This window comes from Callithrix jacchus, chromosome 2, assembly GCF_049354715.1.
Source record: "Callithrix jacchus isolate 240 chromosome 2, calJac240_pri, whole genome shotgun sequence".
Classification (NCBI taxonomy): domain Eukaryota; kingdom Metazoa; phylum Chordata; class Mammalia; order Primates; family Cebidae; genus Callithrix; species Callithrix jacchus.
Window position 1 is genome coordinate 39,932,885 of NC_133503.1, and position 13,195 is coordinate 39,946,079.

The 13,195-nt window shown below is 50.9% G+C and overlaps 1 protein-coding gene across 29 annotated transcripts in view; it reads left to right on the forward strand.

The window, feature by feature from the left end:
* The window catches only part of LOC100401450 (protocadherin gamma-C4), a 181,746-nt gene extending 169,948 nt beyond the window's left edge, over positions 1-11,798 (forward strand). For all 29 annotated transcript variants that reach the window (XM_035286944.3, XM_078361524.1, XM_035286889.3 and 26 more), the window contains 2 exons: positions 4,555-4,643; positions 9,772-11,798. In XM_035286944.3, the coding sequence (XP_035142835.2) occupies positions 4,555-4,643; positions 9,772-9,998 (316 nt within the window). In that variant the 3' untranslated portion in view covers positions 9,999-11,798. The remainder of the gene's footprint in view (positions 1-4,554; positions 4,644-9,771) is intronic.
* Positions 11,799-13,195: the final 1,397 nt, after the last annotated feature.

Sequence of the window (13,195 nt, forward strand, 5' to 3'; positions counted from 1 at the left end):
TCTCCCACAACACTGCACTTCTCCTGGGTAACTTAATTTTACCCCTTAACCTTTTACTTTGAAATGTTTCAAACCCATCGAAAAGTTGAAAAATAGAATGATAGATATCCAAATATGTAACCTTTACTCTTTTTACCTAGATTCATCAATTGTTAATATTTCACACTTTTTATCTTTATCTCTCTCTCCCTCTGTGCATGTGCACGAGCACACACACACAGAGTCCTTTTCCTGAACCATTTAAGAGTGATTTGCAAACATCGTAACATTTGAAATACTTTAGTATATGTTTCCTATGAACAATAACATTCTCCCCTCTGGTGTGTGTGTGTGTGTGTGTGTGTGTGTGTGTGTGTGTGTGTGTAGGTCTCAATCTGTTACCCAGGCTGGAGTGCAGTGGTATGATCTCAGCTGACTTGACTTCCTGGGCTTACGTAATCTTCTCACCTCAGTCTCCTGAGTAGCTAGGATAACAGGTGCGCAACACCACGCCTGGGTAATTTCTTATTTTTTTGTAGAGACAGGGTCTCACTATTTATTTTGCCCAGGCTGGTCTTGAACTCCTGGATTCAAGCAATCATTCCACCTTAGCTTCCCAAAGTGTTTGGGATTACAGGCATGAGCTACAGCACCTGGCCAACATTCTCCTATATAATCACAAAGGAATGATCACATTTGAGGAATTTAACATTAACACAATAATATAAAATCCACCAGCAGATTTTCATAAATGCTCTCTGTGTATTCTTTTATCCTGTTTTATTTTTTTGTTTGTTTGTTTTTGTCTTTGTTTTTTTGAAACAGAGTCTTGCTCTGTCACCCAGGCTGGAGTGCAGTGGTGTAATCTCGGCTCACTGCAACCTCCACCTTCCGGGTTCAAGCGATTCTCTTGCTTCAGCCTCCTGAGTAACTGGGATTACAGGCACATGCCAACATGCCCAGCTAATTTTTTTGTATTTTTAGTAGAGATGGGGTTTCACCATGTTGGCCAGGTTGGTCTGGAACTCCTGACCTCATGGCCTGCCCACTGGGCCTCCAAAAGTGCTGGGATTACAGGCTTGAGCCACTATGCCTGGCCTTTTTTTTTTTTAAAAATACAGGATTTCATCAAGGAGCATAAATTGCATTTGGTTGTCACGCCTCTTCCTCTCCTTTAATCTGGAGCAGGTTTTAGTCTTTATAAGTTTTTAATGACATGGTTATTTCTAAAGAGTCCAGGCCAGTTGTCCTTTAAAATGTCCCCTAATCTGGATGTGCTGGCTATTCTCCGATGGTTAGATTCAGGTTACACACCTTGGTAGGAATCCTTCCCGCAGCATTACACTGGAACTCATCTAACGTCGCCTGTCACACTACGAGTGATGCTGAGTTTGTCCACGTGGTAAAAACAGTGTCCCAGATCTCTCCATTATAAAAATGCATTTTTATAAAGATATTTTTAAATATTTGTGATGAAGTAATCTGTAGATGATACTTTGAGATAGGCGGCAGCCCTTCATGCAATTTTAGTATTCACTGATGATCCCTGCCTGTGTCTGTTTCAACATTAGCAATTACAAATCAGTGATTTTCTATCGTTTCTTCTACATATATTTGCTGGTATTCTTCTGAAAACTACCTGGATAATTTCTTCATATTTAAATGCACTGTCTTTTCCCTCAGGGAAGCCTAGACTGGCCAAGCTGCTTACCCTACCTCTCTCTCTTTTTTTTTTTGAGACGGAGTCTCTCTCTGTCACCAGGCTGGAGTGCGGTGGTGCGATCTTGGCTCACTGCAACCTCCACCTCCCGGGTTCAAGGGATTCCCCTGCCTCAGCCTCCTGAGTAGCTGGGACTACAGGTGCATGACTCCATGCCCAGCTAATTTTTTTTTTTTTTGTATTTTAGTAGAGACCATGTTGGCCAGGATGGTCTCAATCTCCTGACCTGGTGATCTGCCGCCTCAGCTTCCCAAAGTGCTGGGATTACAGGCGTGAGCCACCATGCTCGGCCCCCACCTCTCTTTATACCCTCTGGTAGTTCCTGACACAACCCATGGCAAGTATCACAATTGCAATTACCGTATTGTGTAATTATTTAATATCAGCCTCTCAGTGCCACCATGAGCACCATAAAGATGGACTATTTCTGTCGTATTCACAGCCATTACCCCAGCACCTAGCTCTGTGTCTGGTACATAGTAACTGTTCAAGAAATAATTGTTGAATCAATGGAAACAGAATTAAAACTCTTCCCACTTTGGGGAAGGAGAATTGAGATTCCTGCTTTCCCCTTCAGCCGTAGCTTTGTGTTCGTTGTGATGGTATAGAGGTCACCATGGCAGCCTTGTGTCTGTTCTTAGGCTGAATTCACCTACTTAGGGATGGGGATCCCAGTCTGGGCAAAACCAAAAGCAGGGAGAGACCTTTGAAAAATTGTAAAGCAGTTCTTGGTTGTGCTCACTCACCATGACAAAATATGCGCGCACACACACACACACACACACACACACACACACATTTTCATGCCTTCAAGACCTATCCTCCAGCCCTTTCCATGGTGCCAAACCCTTCTACTTACCTTACAGTCACATAACTATCTCTGCTAGCCTCTTCCCATTCATGCAGGCAAAAAATATTTATTGAAAAACTTCTCTGAGCTAGATGGTGCCAAACAGTTACCTAAAGGGCAGACTGTGTGTTTGTGCTAGGGCTGTTTCCCACCAACACTCCCCTGAAAATTGAAATAATGTAATCCTTGGAAATTCAAAAAACATGGAAATTATCACTATGGGAAATACCCAAGTAGAGTTGAACCTTCTGAGAAGTAGAGGTTTCTTCTTACAGTTTAGTATTTTTTTAAATTATGAATCAGGCCAGGCGTGGTGGCTCACACCTGTGATCCCAGCACTTTGGGAGGCCAAGGTGGGTGGATCACAAGGTCAGGAGATCGAAACCAGCCTGGCTAATACGGTGAAACCTTGTCTCTACTAAAAATACAAAAGTTAGCCAGGCGTGGTGGTGTGTACCTGTAGTCCCAGCTACTCAGGAGACTGAGGCAGAAGAATCATTTGAACCCAGGAGGTGGAGGTTGTAGTGAGCCGAGATCATGCCACTACACTTCAGCCTGGGTGACAGAGCAAGACTCTGTCTCAAAAAAAAATTATAAATCATTTCATGTTTTTTCAACACTCAGAGTTTCCAAAAGTTTCAATTAGGTCCAAGTGCGAGGCTTGGTGCTAGATGCTTTGGTAGGAAGCAGGGGGAGTCCCCGCCTCACAGAGGTCAGTGTGGTGGAGGAGCAGACAGCAGTTGCAGTGTGACTAGTGCCACGTGGGGCAGCCAGTGGGGTGGGAGTACAGGGGAGGCACCTGCCCAGTCTGGGTAGATTTAGAGATCCCCTCTAATAAATTTTATTTGTATCACCATGGCAAAGGTTGGCGGACTGGCATTTTAGGGAACACCGTCTGCCCAGGATCTGCAGCAAGAGGGAACTTGAGGGATAGGAAAGTGCACCTGGGAGAAGGTTTGATGATAGAGTGTTTGAGAGTGGGGCTGGGAAGTTCTTATAAAATAGGAGGGGCAGGTTCTTATATGCCTGTGGATTTTATTCTGCAGGCTTAGAAATCCACTGAATTTTAGAAATTTCTTCTCCCTGCCAAGCATGGTGGCTAATGCCTGTAATCCCAGCACTTTGGGAGGCGGAGGTGGGTGGATCACAAGGGTCAGGAGATCAAGACTATCTTGGCCAACATGGTGAAACCTCGTCTCTACTAAAAATACAAAAATTAGCTGGGTGTGGTGGTGCGTGCCTGTAGTCCCAGCTACTTGGGAGGATGAGGCAGGAGAATCGCTTGAACCCAGGAGGCAGAGGTTGCAGTGAGCCGAGATTGTGCCATTGCACTCCAGCCTGGGCAACAAGAGCAAGACTCTGTCTCAAAAAAAGAAAAGAAATTTTTTCTCCCTGCTCCAGGGTCTCTTGGGGCCTCCTAAATCTCCCCCTAGGTAGTTCCTAGGTCCCTACTTTTTCTCTAGCTCTGGAACATTCTCTTCCATTTCCCACCTTCACAGTCCTCTGGAGAGGGTCTGATCTCCCTGTGACAGAAAGCCAGGCTGTCTGATGGTGGGTGGAGAAATGCACCATGTTAAGTGCATTGGACCAGCCTGGCCAACATGGTGAAACCCCATCTCTACTAAAAATACAAAAATTAGCTGGGCATCGTGAAAACTGCCTGTCATTCCAGCTACTCAGGAGGCTGAGGCATGAGAATCGCTTGAATCCAGGAGGCAGAAGTTGCAGTGAGCCAAGACTGTGCCACCGAACTCTAGTTTGGATGACAGAGCAAGACCCTAAATCAAAAAAAGAAAAAAATGCATCAGAGACAGTAAAGAGCTGGTTTGGGGGACTGACTTGTGGGATTCTGGCTTCTGAAGGATTGTAGAAGTGCCTCTTACCTTGCTGAGAGAAGCATGGGGTAGGGATAGGGTACTAGGTTTGGGAGCCCTGGGAGAGGACAGGCGGGGCATGAGCCGTGCCAGCCTGGGAGTCTGTGCTCACCATCCTACTCTCTCCCCAGCTCCCAAAATGGCGATGACACTGGCACCTGGCCTAACAACCAGTTCGACACAGAGATGCTGCAAGCCATGATCCTGGCGTCCGCCAGTGGTAAGTGGTGCTAGTGTGCATGGGAGAGTGGGAGACCTGGGTTCTGGGGTACATCCCACAGCCACCATGCCCTCAGACTGGATATCAAGCCTGTGTAGTTTCTCCAGATCTTTCGGCAGGTCTGAGAGGACCCACGATTCCAAACATAAAGCCTGGAATTGTGGCTAAAGAATAGCAAAGGGATTGGGGGTCCTGGGATACCCGGAAGGGAGCAAACAAGGAAAGACTCATGGAGGGAACAGTGGTCACAAGTCTGACTCTGGAATGGGATAACGTAGCTTGGGTCCTAGCTCTGCCACTTACTACTGCTATCCTTGGGACTTGTATCAATTTGCTCAATCTCTCTAAACCTCAGTTTCCTCAGCCTAAAAAATGGGGACAGGGACCCCAAAGTGTTGTTGTAGAGATTAAATAAGATGTTAGCACAAAGGCCACACCATAGAGTTCTGGGCCTGGTGCTTACAAACCTTCAAGCAATGAAAGTAGGTGTGGAAATCTTCAGCAGCCAGAACACCTCCTCTTCATGCAAGGCTCCTCTTTTGCTGCCCCTAACTCCAGGGTAGGATTCTGGTTTTCCCGTAAGGTTGACTAAGAGTTTCCTTCATAACAGAGATTCAGCCAATGGTGGTTGTCCCTGAAAAGTCACTAGGGCTCAGAGCAGGGGAAGAAGAATATCATTCCTGCTTCAGAGCACAGGCTTTAGAGGCAGGCCAATCTGGATTCAAATCCTGGTGCCACCACTTAGCAATGAGTCCTTAGGGAAGTTATTAAACCCCTCAGTTTCACTTACTATTAATGGGCACAGTATTAACAAATCTCACTGTGCTATTACCAGGGCCAAATGCAAGGCCCTCAGCACAGGACTGGCAGAAAGTAAGGGTGCAATATATTATTATTGTTGCCGACCCAAGCCCATTGTTTACTGGGTAAAAAGCAGAATTAGAATAATGCCTATTAATAAAGACTAGCTTCTGGAGCAGCAAATCCTGGGCTTATAGGGAGGCTGGCAGAGGATTAAGGCATTGCCCTGTATTGTGAACTGAGAACCCTGCCCTCCAGCATGACTGGAGGACTGGTGGGTAGAGAACCAGGTGAAATCACAAGAGGCACTGTCATCACACCTGGGCACAAGCTAAACAAACTTTATGGGCTTCGTCTCAATAGCTCTTCAAGGCAGGTCTGATTTCTCACATTTAACAGATGAGAGAACAGAGAAGGCACTTGCCTCAGGGTCCCCAGTTTTGAGCTGCCAAACTGAGGTTCTAACCTGGCTCAACTTCCAAGTTTATGCCCTTTCTGCTATAGGAACTGCAACTGCCTTTAGATCTAGCCTGAGGTTTCCTATTAGCTGAGCAGGGCTGGAGGCTAATCTCTTCCTCAAGCTCTGCTTTATTCTTCCAGATCAGCGTTGCCAGATAAAATACAGGATGCCCAGTTAAATTTGAATTTCAGATAAGCAGCAAGTACTGTTTTAGCATAAGTCAGTCTCAAATGTTGCATGAGACATAATATTCTAAAAAAAATGCTCATTGTTTACCTGAAATTCAAATTTAACTGGGAGCCCTGTACTTTTGTTTACTAAATCTGGCAACCCTACCCCAGCTGTCTGTGAGGTTAAGTGGGGCCAGGCCTGTGGCTGATGGAGGGATGGAGAGAGGTGGCAGGGACTGCCAGCCTCCTGAGGCAGAGCTATCCCAGGTCTGGTGGGGCTATGACTCCAGAGAGGCCAGAGACTGAGTATGAAATGGCAGGCAGCTGGGTCTCAGGAGATGCCAAATTGGGCTCTTGAGGGAAATAAACAGGTATATTTAGCTGTTGTGGCCTTGCGCCCTGAGGCCAGGAAGCAGCTTTCTAGCCTAAATCCAGATGTTAAAAACAGAAGTGAAATCAGTATTTATGGCCCCAGACCCTTCCAGCGGGTCATGCAGCTCATTCCCCTGTCAAGGCCTCACTCCTTTGGCCCACACAGGGCCTGACCCTCGTCTAAGCCTGGGCCCTGGGGGAGGTGGAGGTGGTGGGTCAGGCCCTGCTCTCACTTTCACACTGCTTCCTAGCCCTGAAACTGGAGAGGTTCCTGAAGTCCAACCCTGCCAAGCCTGTGGGGCTGCTGAGGGGGGCTAAGTAAGAGTGAGAGCAAGAACTAACACTTGGGAGGAGGCTTTTAAAATAAACATCTGGGGGAGAGGTGCTGTTAAGTAGGCTGCGGTTTGCAGCCCAGCCAGCTGTGTTCCAGCTAATCAGGCCTCCCTGGGCTACTCTGGAGTTGCTTCCTCAGCCCCGGGCTGGGGTGGGTTAAGAGGACACTGGGAGGTCAGGGAGCTGTGAGCTGAGTTTCCCTGAGTAGAGGCTGGCACAGGAGAAGAGGCATCACCCCCAGCTTGTCCAGGCCAGAAGATGTCCAGCTTTCTGAGGCTCTCCTAAGTCTGCCTCTCCTTGGACCAAGAGAAAATCCCAGCCCTTGACCAAGGTGGGCCTTTCAGGGAGTGGGGTGTAGAGGGAGGGGCACTGGAGAACTGGACAACTGCAATCCAACTTCTTCCCCTCAAATTCATAAATGAGGAAACAGGCTTGAGCCATGCAGGGCCTTGACCAAGGTCACACAGGTCCTTAGTGGCAGAGCAGGGCAGATATCTCTTTCTATTACATTCTTGATTTCCATATCTTCTCTCCCTCCTAGTCCAGCCTGACTTCAGGGCATCCACCATGAGGTGGGTGGGGGATGCCTTTGTCATTTTCACCCATTTGGGGTGCTTCTCAGAGACCTTGGGTGCACATAGGATGTGGGTGGGCCGAGCTTTTAGCTACTCAAGTCAGGCCCTTGTCATTCTTTTTCTACCTCCCTTCTCCCTGCTTCTCCAAGTTCCTCCTCATTCTTTTCTGTGTGCTTGGAGACTACCCCACCCCCCACCCCTCCTCTTTCTCTGGCGCCTCCGAGGTCTCCCCTCTAGCCCCTAAATCACTCTGGAATCCTGGCTCTTTGAAGACAGATCTGGACCCCTCCCCTACCCCTTCCATTCCCCGGCTAGGAGAAGCTGGAAGAGGCTGACGGCAGGAGGGGAGGGGGCGGGGTGGTGGTGGACCTGGCTCCCTTTTGGAGTTAATTAGGGAAAACAGAGAAATGTCTTCGGAATGAAAGGGCTAGGGGTGGGGGCCAGCTGGGGTAGGAGAGGAGGAAGTGGGCAGCTGCTCCCTCCCACCCAACCCCTCTCCCCGCCGCCCCCAGAAGGCTCTCAGCTCCGGGGATTTGCTACACGAAATGGAGGCTGGAGAAACCGAGCGCTCCTGCGTGGAAGAGGAAAAGCGAGGCGCATCCCGGCTCCCCCCTCCCATGTGCCCTCCCCCTCTTATGCTGGCTTGAAAATATTTCCTGTCTCTCTATTTCTCAATCCCTGGTTGATGTCCCAGGATTACTCAGCCTCTCCGGCTTTAGTCACTCTCTGTACGCACTCCCAGGGTCCAGGGTGGGGGCAGAGGGAGGCTGGGAGGGAAGCTCTCTTGCCAGCTAGGCCTGGGCTGGCCTGGGCATCCCTGAGGTTTTAACTACATCCCAGCCACAGAGGATCTCAGGGCCTCCAGCAGCAAGCCCCAAGGAGGCAATATCCTGTGTCCTCCTCTCCCACCCCCACCCAGTCAGGGCAGGTGAAGGGTAGAGGTGATGACATGCTGGATGATGATGGTGATGATGGTGTATTGCACAGGACAAAGCACGTCTCATTCAGTCCTCACAGCAACCCTATCATGTAGTAAAGTGCGTCTCAGCCTTTACAGTGCATACGAATCAGCTGGCAACTCTGAGAGGCTGCATTCTAAACAAGTTCCTGGGTGACGCTGAGCCAGGGCCAGAGTGTGGACTTCTCTGGCCCCCAGTTTCTTTTTCTGTACAGTGGGACGCTGGGCCTGAGGTGCTCTCTGATGTCACCTAGCTGTGACACTCTGAGCCTGTGCCTAAAGTGTTCCTGAGATGTCTAGTCCCCGAGAGCATCATCTCCTCAGCTTCATAGAACAGGACTCTTCTCCATCTTCTGTCTATCTCCTATTCACTCAGAGCAGGGATAAGGTCCAAGCTGCTCCTAGTAGTGGTGACTAACTGTCCTTTCCAGCATGCATTTAGGTACACTTGGGCCCGAGTCCCCCTTTAACAAGTGCTGCCTGGTATGGCCTTGGTCCTTCTAAGCCTTGGTTCCCTCATCTGTAAAATGGGGGTCATACCACATATCTGGCTGGGCTGTGGTGCAGAGGTTAAAAGTGATCATGCATGTGAAGCATCTGGCAGAGTGCCTGGCACAGGGTAGGCGGTCAAATGCTGTTTTGAAATACAAAAATTAGCCAGGCATTGTGGCGCTTGCCTGTAATCCCAGCTACTCAGGAGGCAGAGGCAGGAGAATCACTTGAACCCGGGAGGTGGAAGTTGCAGTGAGCCGAGATTGTGCCATTGCACTCCAGCCTGGGTGACAGAGCAGGACTCCTTGTATCCAAAAAAAAATGCTGTTTTGAAATGGAGGCTTGGAAGAATGCCCCTCACCCCCACCCTGCACAATTACTAACAGAACTACTGAATCTCCACTCCGTGCCAGGCCTTGCTTGGCAAAGGCTAGGGACATGTACAAACCATGGTTGCTGCCCTCCAGGAGCCTGTGGTCTAGTGTGAGAAATCAGAGGCTCCCTTGAGAAGGACCAGGGCAAGGAACTGAGAGCCTGTGTCACAGCCCTGAGAGAAATACTAGCGAATGTGTTTTGAGCACTTCCATCCACCAGCACTACTCTAGGTACTTTACATACATTTTCTTACTCAGCCTTCCCTAAAACCAGAAGAGGTGGTGACCATTATCATCCCCATTTTGCAGATGAGAAAACTGAAGTGGCACAGGGAGGTTAGGTAGACTTGCCTGGGATCACAGTGGGTAAGGAAAGGAGCTAGGAATCAAACCTAGACTTTTCATTCCAGAGCCTCTTAACCGCTACCCTCAGCTCTTGTGGAGAGAGTCTACCTTGGTGACCCCTGTATTCCCAGCTCAGCATGGTCAGTGCCCAGGGTGCCGTGTAGGCATTCATTAACTGCGGGAGTATAAGAAAGTGACTGTTGAGAACGCTGATTTAGCCCCCACCTGATCTTCCTCTGTCTCTGCAGAAGCTGCTGATGGGAGCTCCACCCTGGGAGGGGGTGCCGGCACCATGGGCTTGAGCGCCCGCTATGGGCCCCAGTTCACCCTGCAGCATGTGCCCGACTACCGCCAGAACGTCTACATCCCAGGCAGCAATGCCACACTGACCAACGCAGCTGGCAAGCGGGATGGCAAGGCCCCAGCAGGTGGCAATGGCAACAAGAAGAAGTCGGGCAAGAAGGAGAAGAAGTAATGTGGAGGCCAGGCCAAGAGCCACAGGGCAGCCTCCCCCCAACCAGCCCAGCTTCTCCTTACCTGTACCCAGGCCTCAGAGTTTCAGGGCTCACCCCCAGAAAACTGGTAGGGGCCAAGGTCATGCTCCCCTTGGGAAACAGAAACAAGTGCCCAGTCAACACCCACCCCCTTTTACCCCCAGGGGGTTGAATATGCAAAGGGAGTTCTGCTGGGAACCCCCATCCAATCAATTGCTGTACCCATGGGGGTAGTGGGGTTAGTGTAGACAGCAAGAACCATTTGCCACACCCCCTTTGGTTACAGCTGAACTCCTCCATCTTCCAAATCAATCAGGCCCATCCATCCCCTGCCTCTCTTCTCCCCACGCTACCCCACTCCAACAGTTCCTCTCTCGAGTAAGGTGGTTGGGGTGTTGAGGTACCAGGTAACCTACAAGGCTGTTAGTGCTGAAGAGTCGGAAAGGCATCATGACCTCTTGGCCTCTCTTTTGATTCTCAGTCTTCCCCCCAAAGCATGGTTTGGTGCCAGCCCCCTCACCTCCTTCCAGAGCCTGAGATCAATGCTCATGTTTTGGAGGACATGGTCACCATCCCCATGGTACAGATGCTTGCTGGATTTAGGGAGGGCATTTTGCTACCAAGCCTCTTCCCAATGCCTGGGGACCAGTCTTCTGTTTTGTTTTGGTTTTCATTGTTTGACATTCCCACTGCATGCTGTGACTTCCCCCACTCCTCCTCAAACAAGGGACTCGACTGCATGTTTCAAGACAGTATGGGGTGGTAAGATAAAGCAGTGATGTGGATGTGGATGGTGGGGGCATGGACAAAGCTTGACACATCACGGCATCAGGGCCTTGCAGGAGGCTCTGTATGTCCACAGGGGACTGACAAGATCCTCCAAATTCCAGCCATAAACCAAGAACTAGGCTGGACTCTCCCCACTACATATAGGGCTCAGCCCAGGCAGCCAGCTTTGGGCTGAGCTACCAGGACCAATGGATTAAACTGGCATTTCAGTATAAGGAAGCTCAAAGCAGGTTTAGGACCAGATCCCCTGGAGAGGTCAGAGGAACCTCTGTGGGTGCTGGGTACTCCAGAGGTACCACTGGTGGAGGGGTAGTGGAGCTCCAGCAGGAAGGGTGGGCCGGCCAGGCCGTTCTTTGTCCCTGGGTTAGGAGGCAGGGAGCTAGGGCAGGGACCAAATGAACAGAAAGTCTCAGTCCAGGATGGGGCTTCTCCACAGGGCCCCTGCCCTCCTCAAGCCTCTGACCTTCACCTTACCAGGTGCCATTTCTTCTCCGTGAAGGCCACTGCCCAGGCCCCCAGTGCGCCCCCTAGTGGCCATAGCCTGGTTAAAGTTCCCCAGTGCCTCCTTGTGCATAGACCTTCCTCTCCCACCCGCTTCTGCCCCCGGGGCTCCGGCCATCCAGCGGGGCTGCCAGAGAGCCCCAGACCTGCCCTTACAGTAGTGTAGAGCCCCCCTTCCCTCTTTCGGCTGGTGTAGAATAGCCAGTAGTGTAGTGCGGTGTGCTTTTACGTGATGGCGGGTGGGCAGCGGGCGGCGGGCTCCGCGCAGCCGCCTGTCCGATCTGCCCGCGGCGGCCCGTGTTGTGTTTTGTGCTGTGTCCACGCGCTGCGGCGACCCCCTCCCCCGTACTCACTCCTATAAGCACTTCTCTTCGCATAGTCACGTAGCTCCCACCCCACCCTCTTCCTGTGTCTCACGCAAGTTTTATACTCTAATATTTATATGGCTTTTTTTCTTCGACAAAAACATAATAAAAAGGTTTCTTCTGAAAGGCTGAACGTTTCTGTGTAAGCGATGGAAGCTCCTGGCATATGTGCATGAAGTGATGAGCTGAGAGGTGGGTGCTGGAAGAAGAGCGGAATCGGGAGGTGACTTTGTGTCATTGCGCGTCTAAATGTTTCCGAATTGCCTGTGTGTGTGTGCGTGTGTATGACTGCAATATGGCTGCGTATACTTGCAATGCCCTTGTGCCTATGAGACAGTGTGTGATTGACTGTAACTGTGCTTGTGGATCTGTGAACCGTGTGCCGTTGTGTGATCGGCTTGCGGGTCCGCTGTGGGGGTGGGGATCTGAGGCGTGTCAGTGTGCAACTGAGTGTGCAGTCTACGCTTGCGGCTGTCTCCAGGCAGAAGAGGAGACCCCGGCGCGGGCGGGAGCGGGGGCGGGTTGGCGCCGGGCAAACAGCGTTGAGGGGGAGTGGCAAAGGATGTTTCCTTAGTTCCAGCCCCTTCTCAACGAAAATTACCTCCTCGAAGCGCCCCGAAGGGCTTCGCGGGAGGAGGGTAGACTCTCCTTTGCCCCCGCACCTCCACCCCCGCTGCCTAGGGGTTTTGGGAACGCTGCGGGAGTGGGAGGGAATGCGGGAGGCGATTCTTCGAAAGCCAAGTCTGAAACTCGAGCCTCAGTTTCCCCATCTGGACTTCGCCTCCCCCCTGACCTCTCCGCAGCGAAGCTTAAGAAATCTGAGGGCTCATCCTTTTCTTGCGGGGGTCAAAGGGTCTGAAAGGACGTGCAGGACTGGGATCGCCGGCAGACTCAGCTCCCCTCCTTCCTCTCAGTGCTTTTCCACTCACTCGCCTGCCCTCCCATCTCCCCGACCCCTCCTCCTGCCTCTTCGAAGCACTGTGGGATTCCGAGGTTGCTGCAGCTGGGGGTGGAGGGGGGACTTAAACGGGGGGGATTACCCGGAAGGACCGAAGAAAGCAAAGACAGAGCTACTGGGGTTATCTGGCCGGTCAGCGAGGGTATGCGACTTCCTCTGCGCCGCGGAGCCTCCCAGAGCCAGGTCACCCAATCTGCCAGCTCAAATCTGTTGTCATGGAAACCAAACCTTCCAACTTAAGAATCTGGGGGCGACTTTCTAGCGTGGGAGGAAGGGTGGTGTGCGCGGTTGCTGAGATGGAAGCAGGGTTTTGTTTCTCAAAGCCAGGCGGAGGAGGGGCGCGGTGCCGGGCGCCTGGGTTCTATTCCAGGCACGGCCAGCAGACTGGCAGAGCGCGTGAGCAGCTGTGGCTGGTCCCCTAATTGGTATGTGTGCCTATAAAGCTCTGAACCAGAAACGCGTGGCCTCAGGGGGACAGGAGGGAGGCGGCAGGCAGCCCATCCCCACACCTCAGGCCATACTGGGGAAGCAGCTGCCTAGTACAGGGCTATTTAAAAGGCTTTTA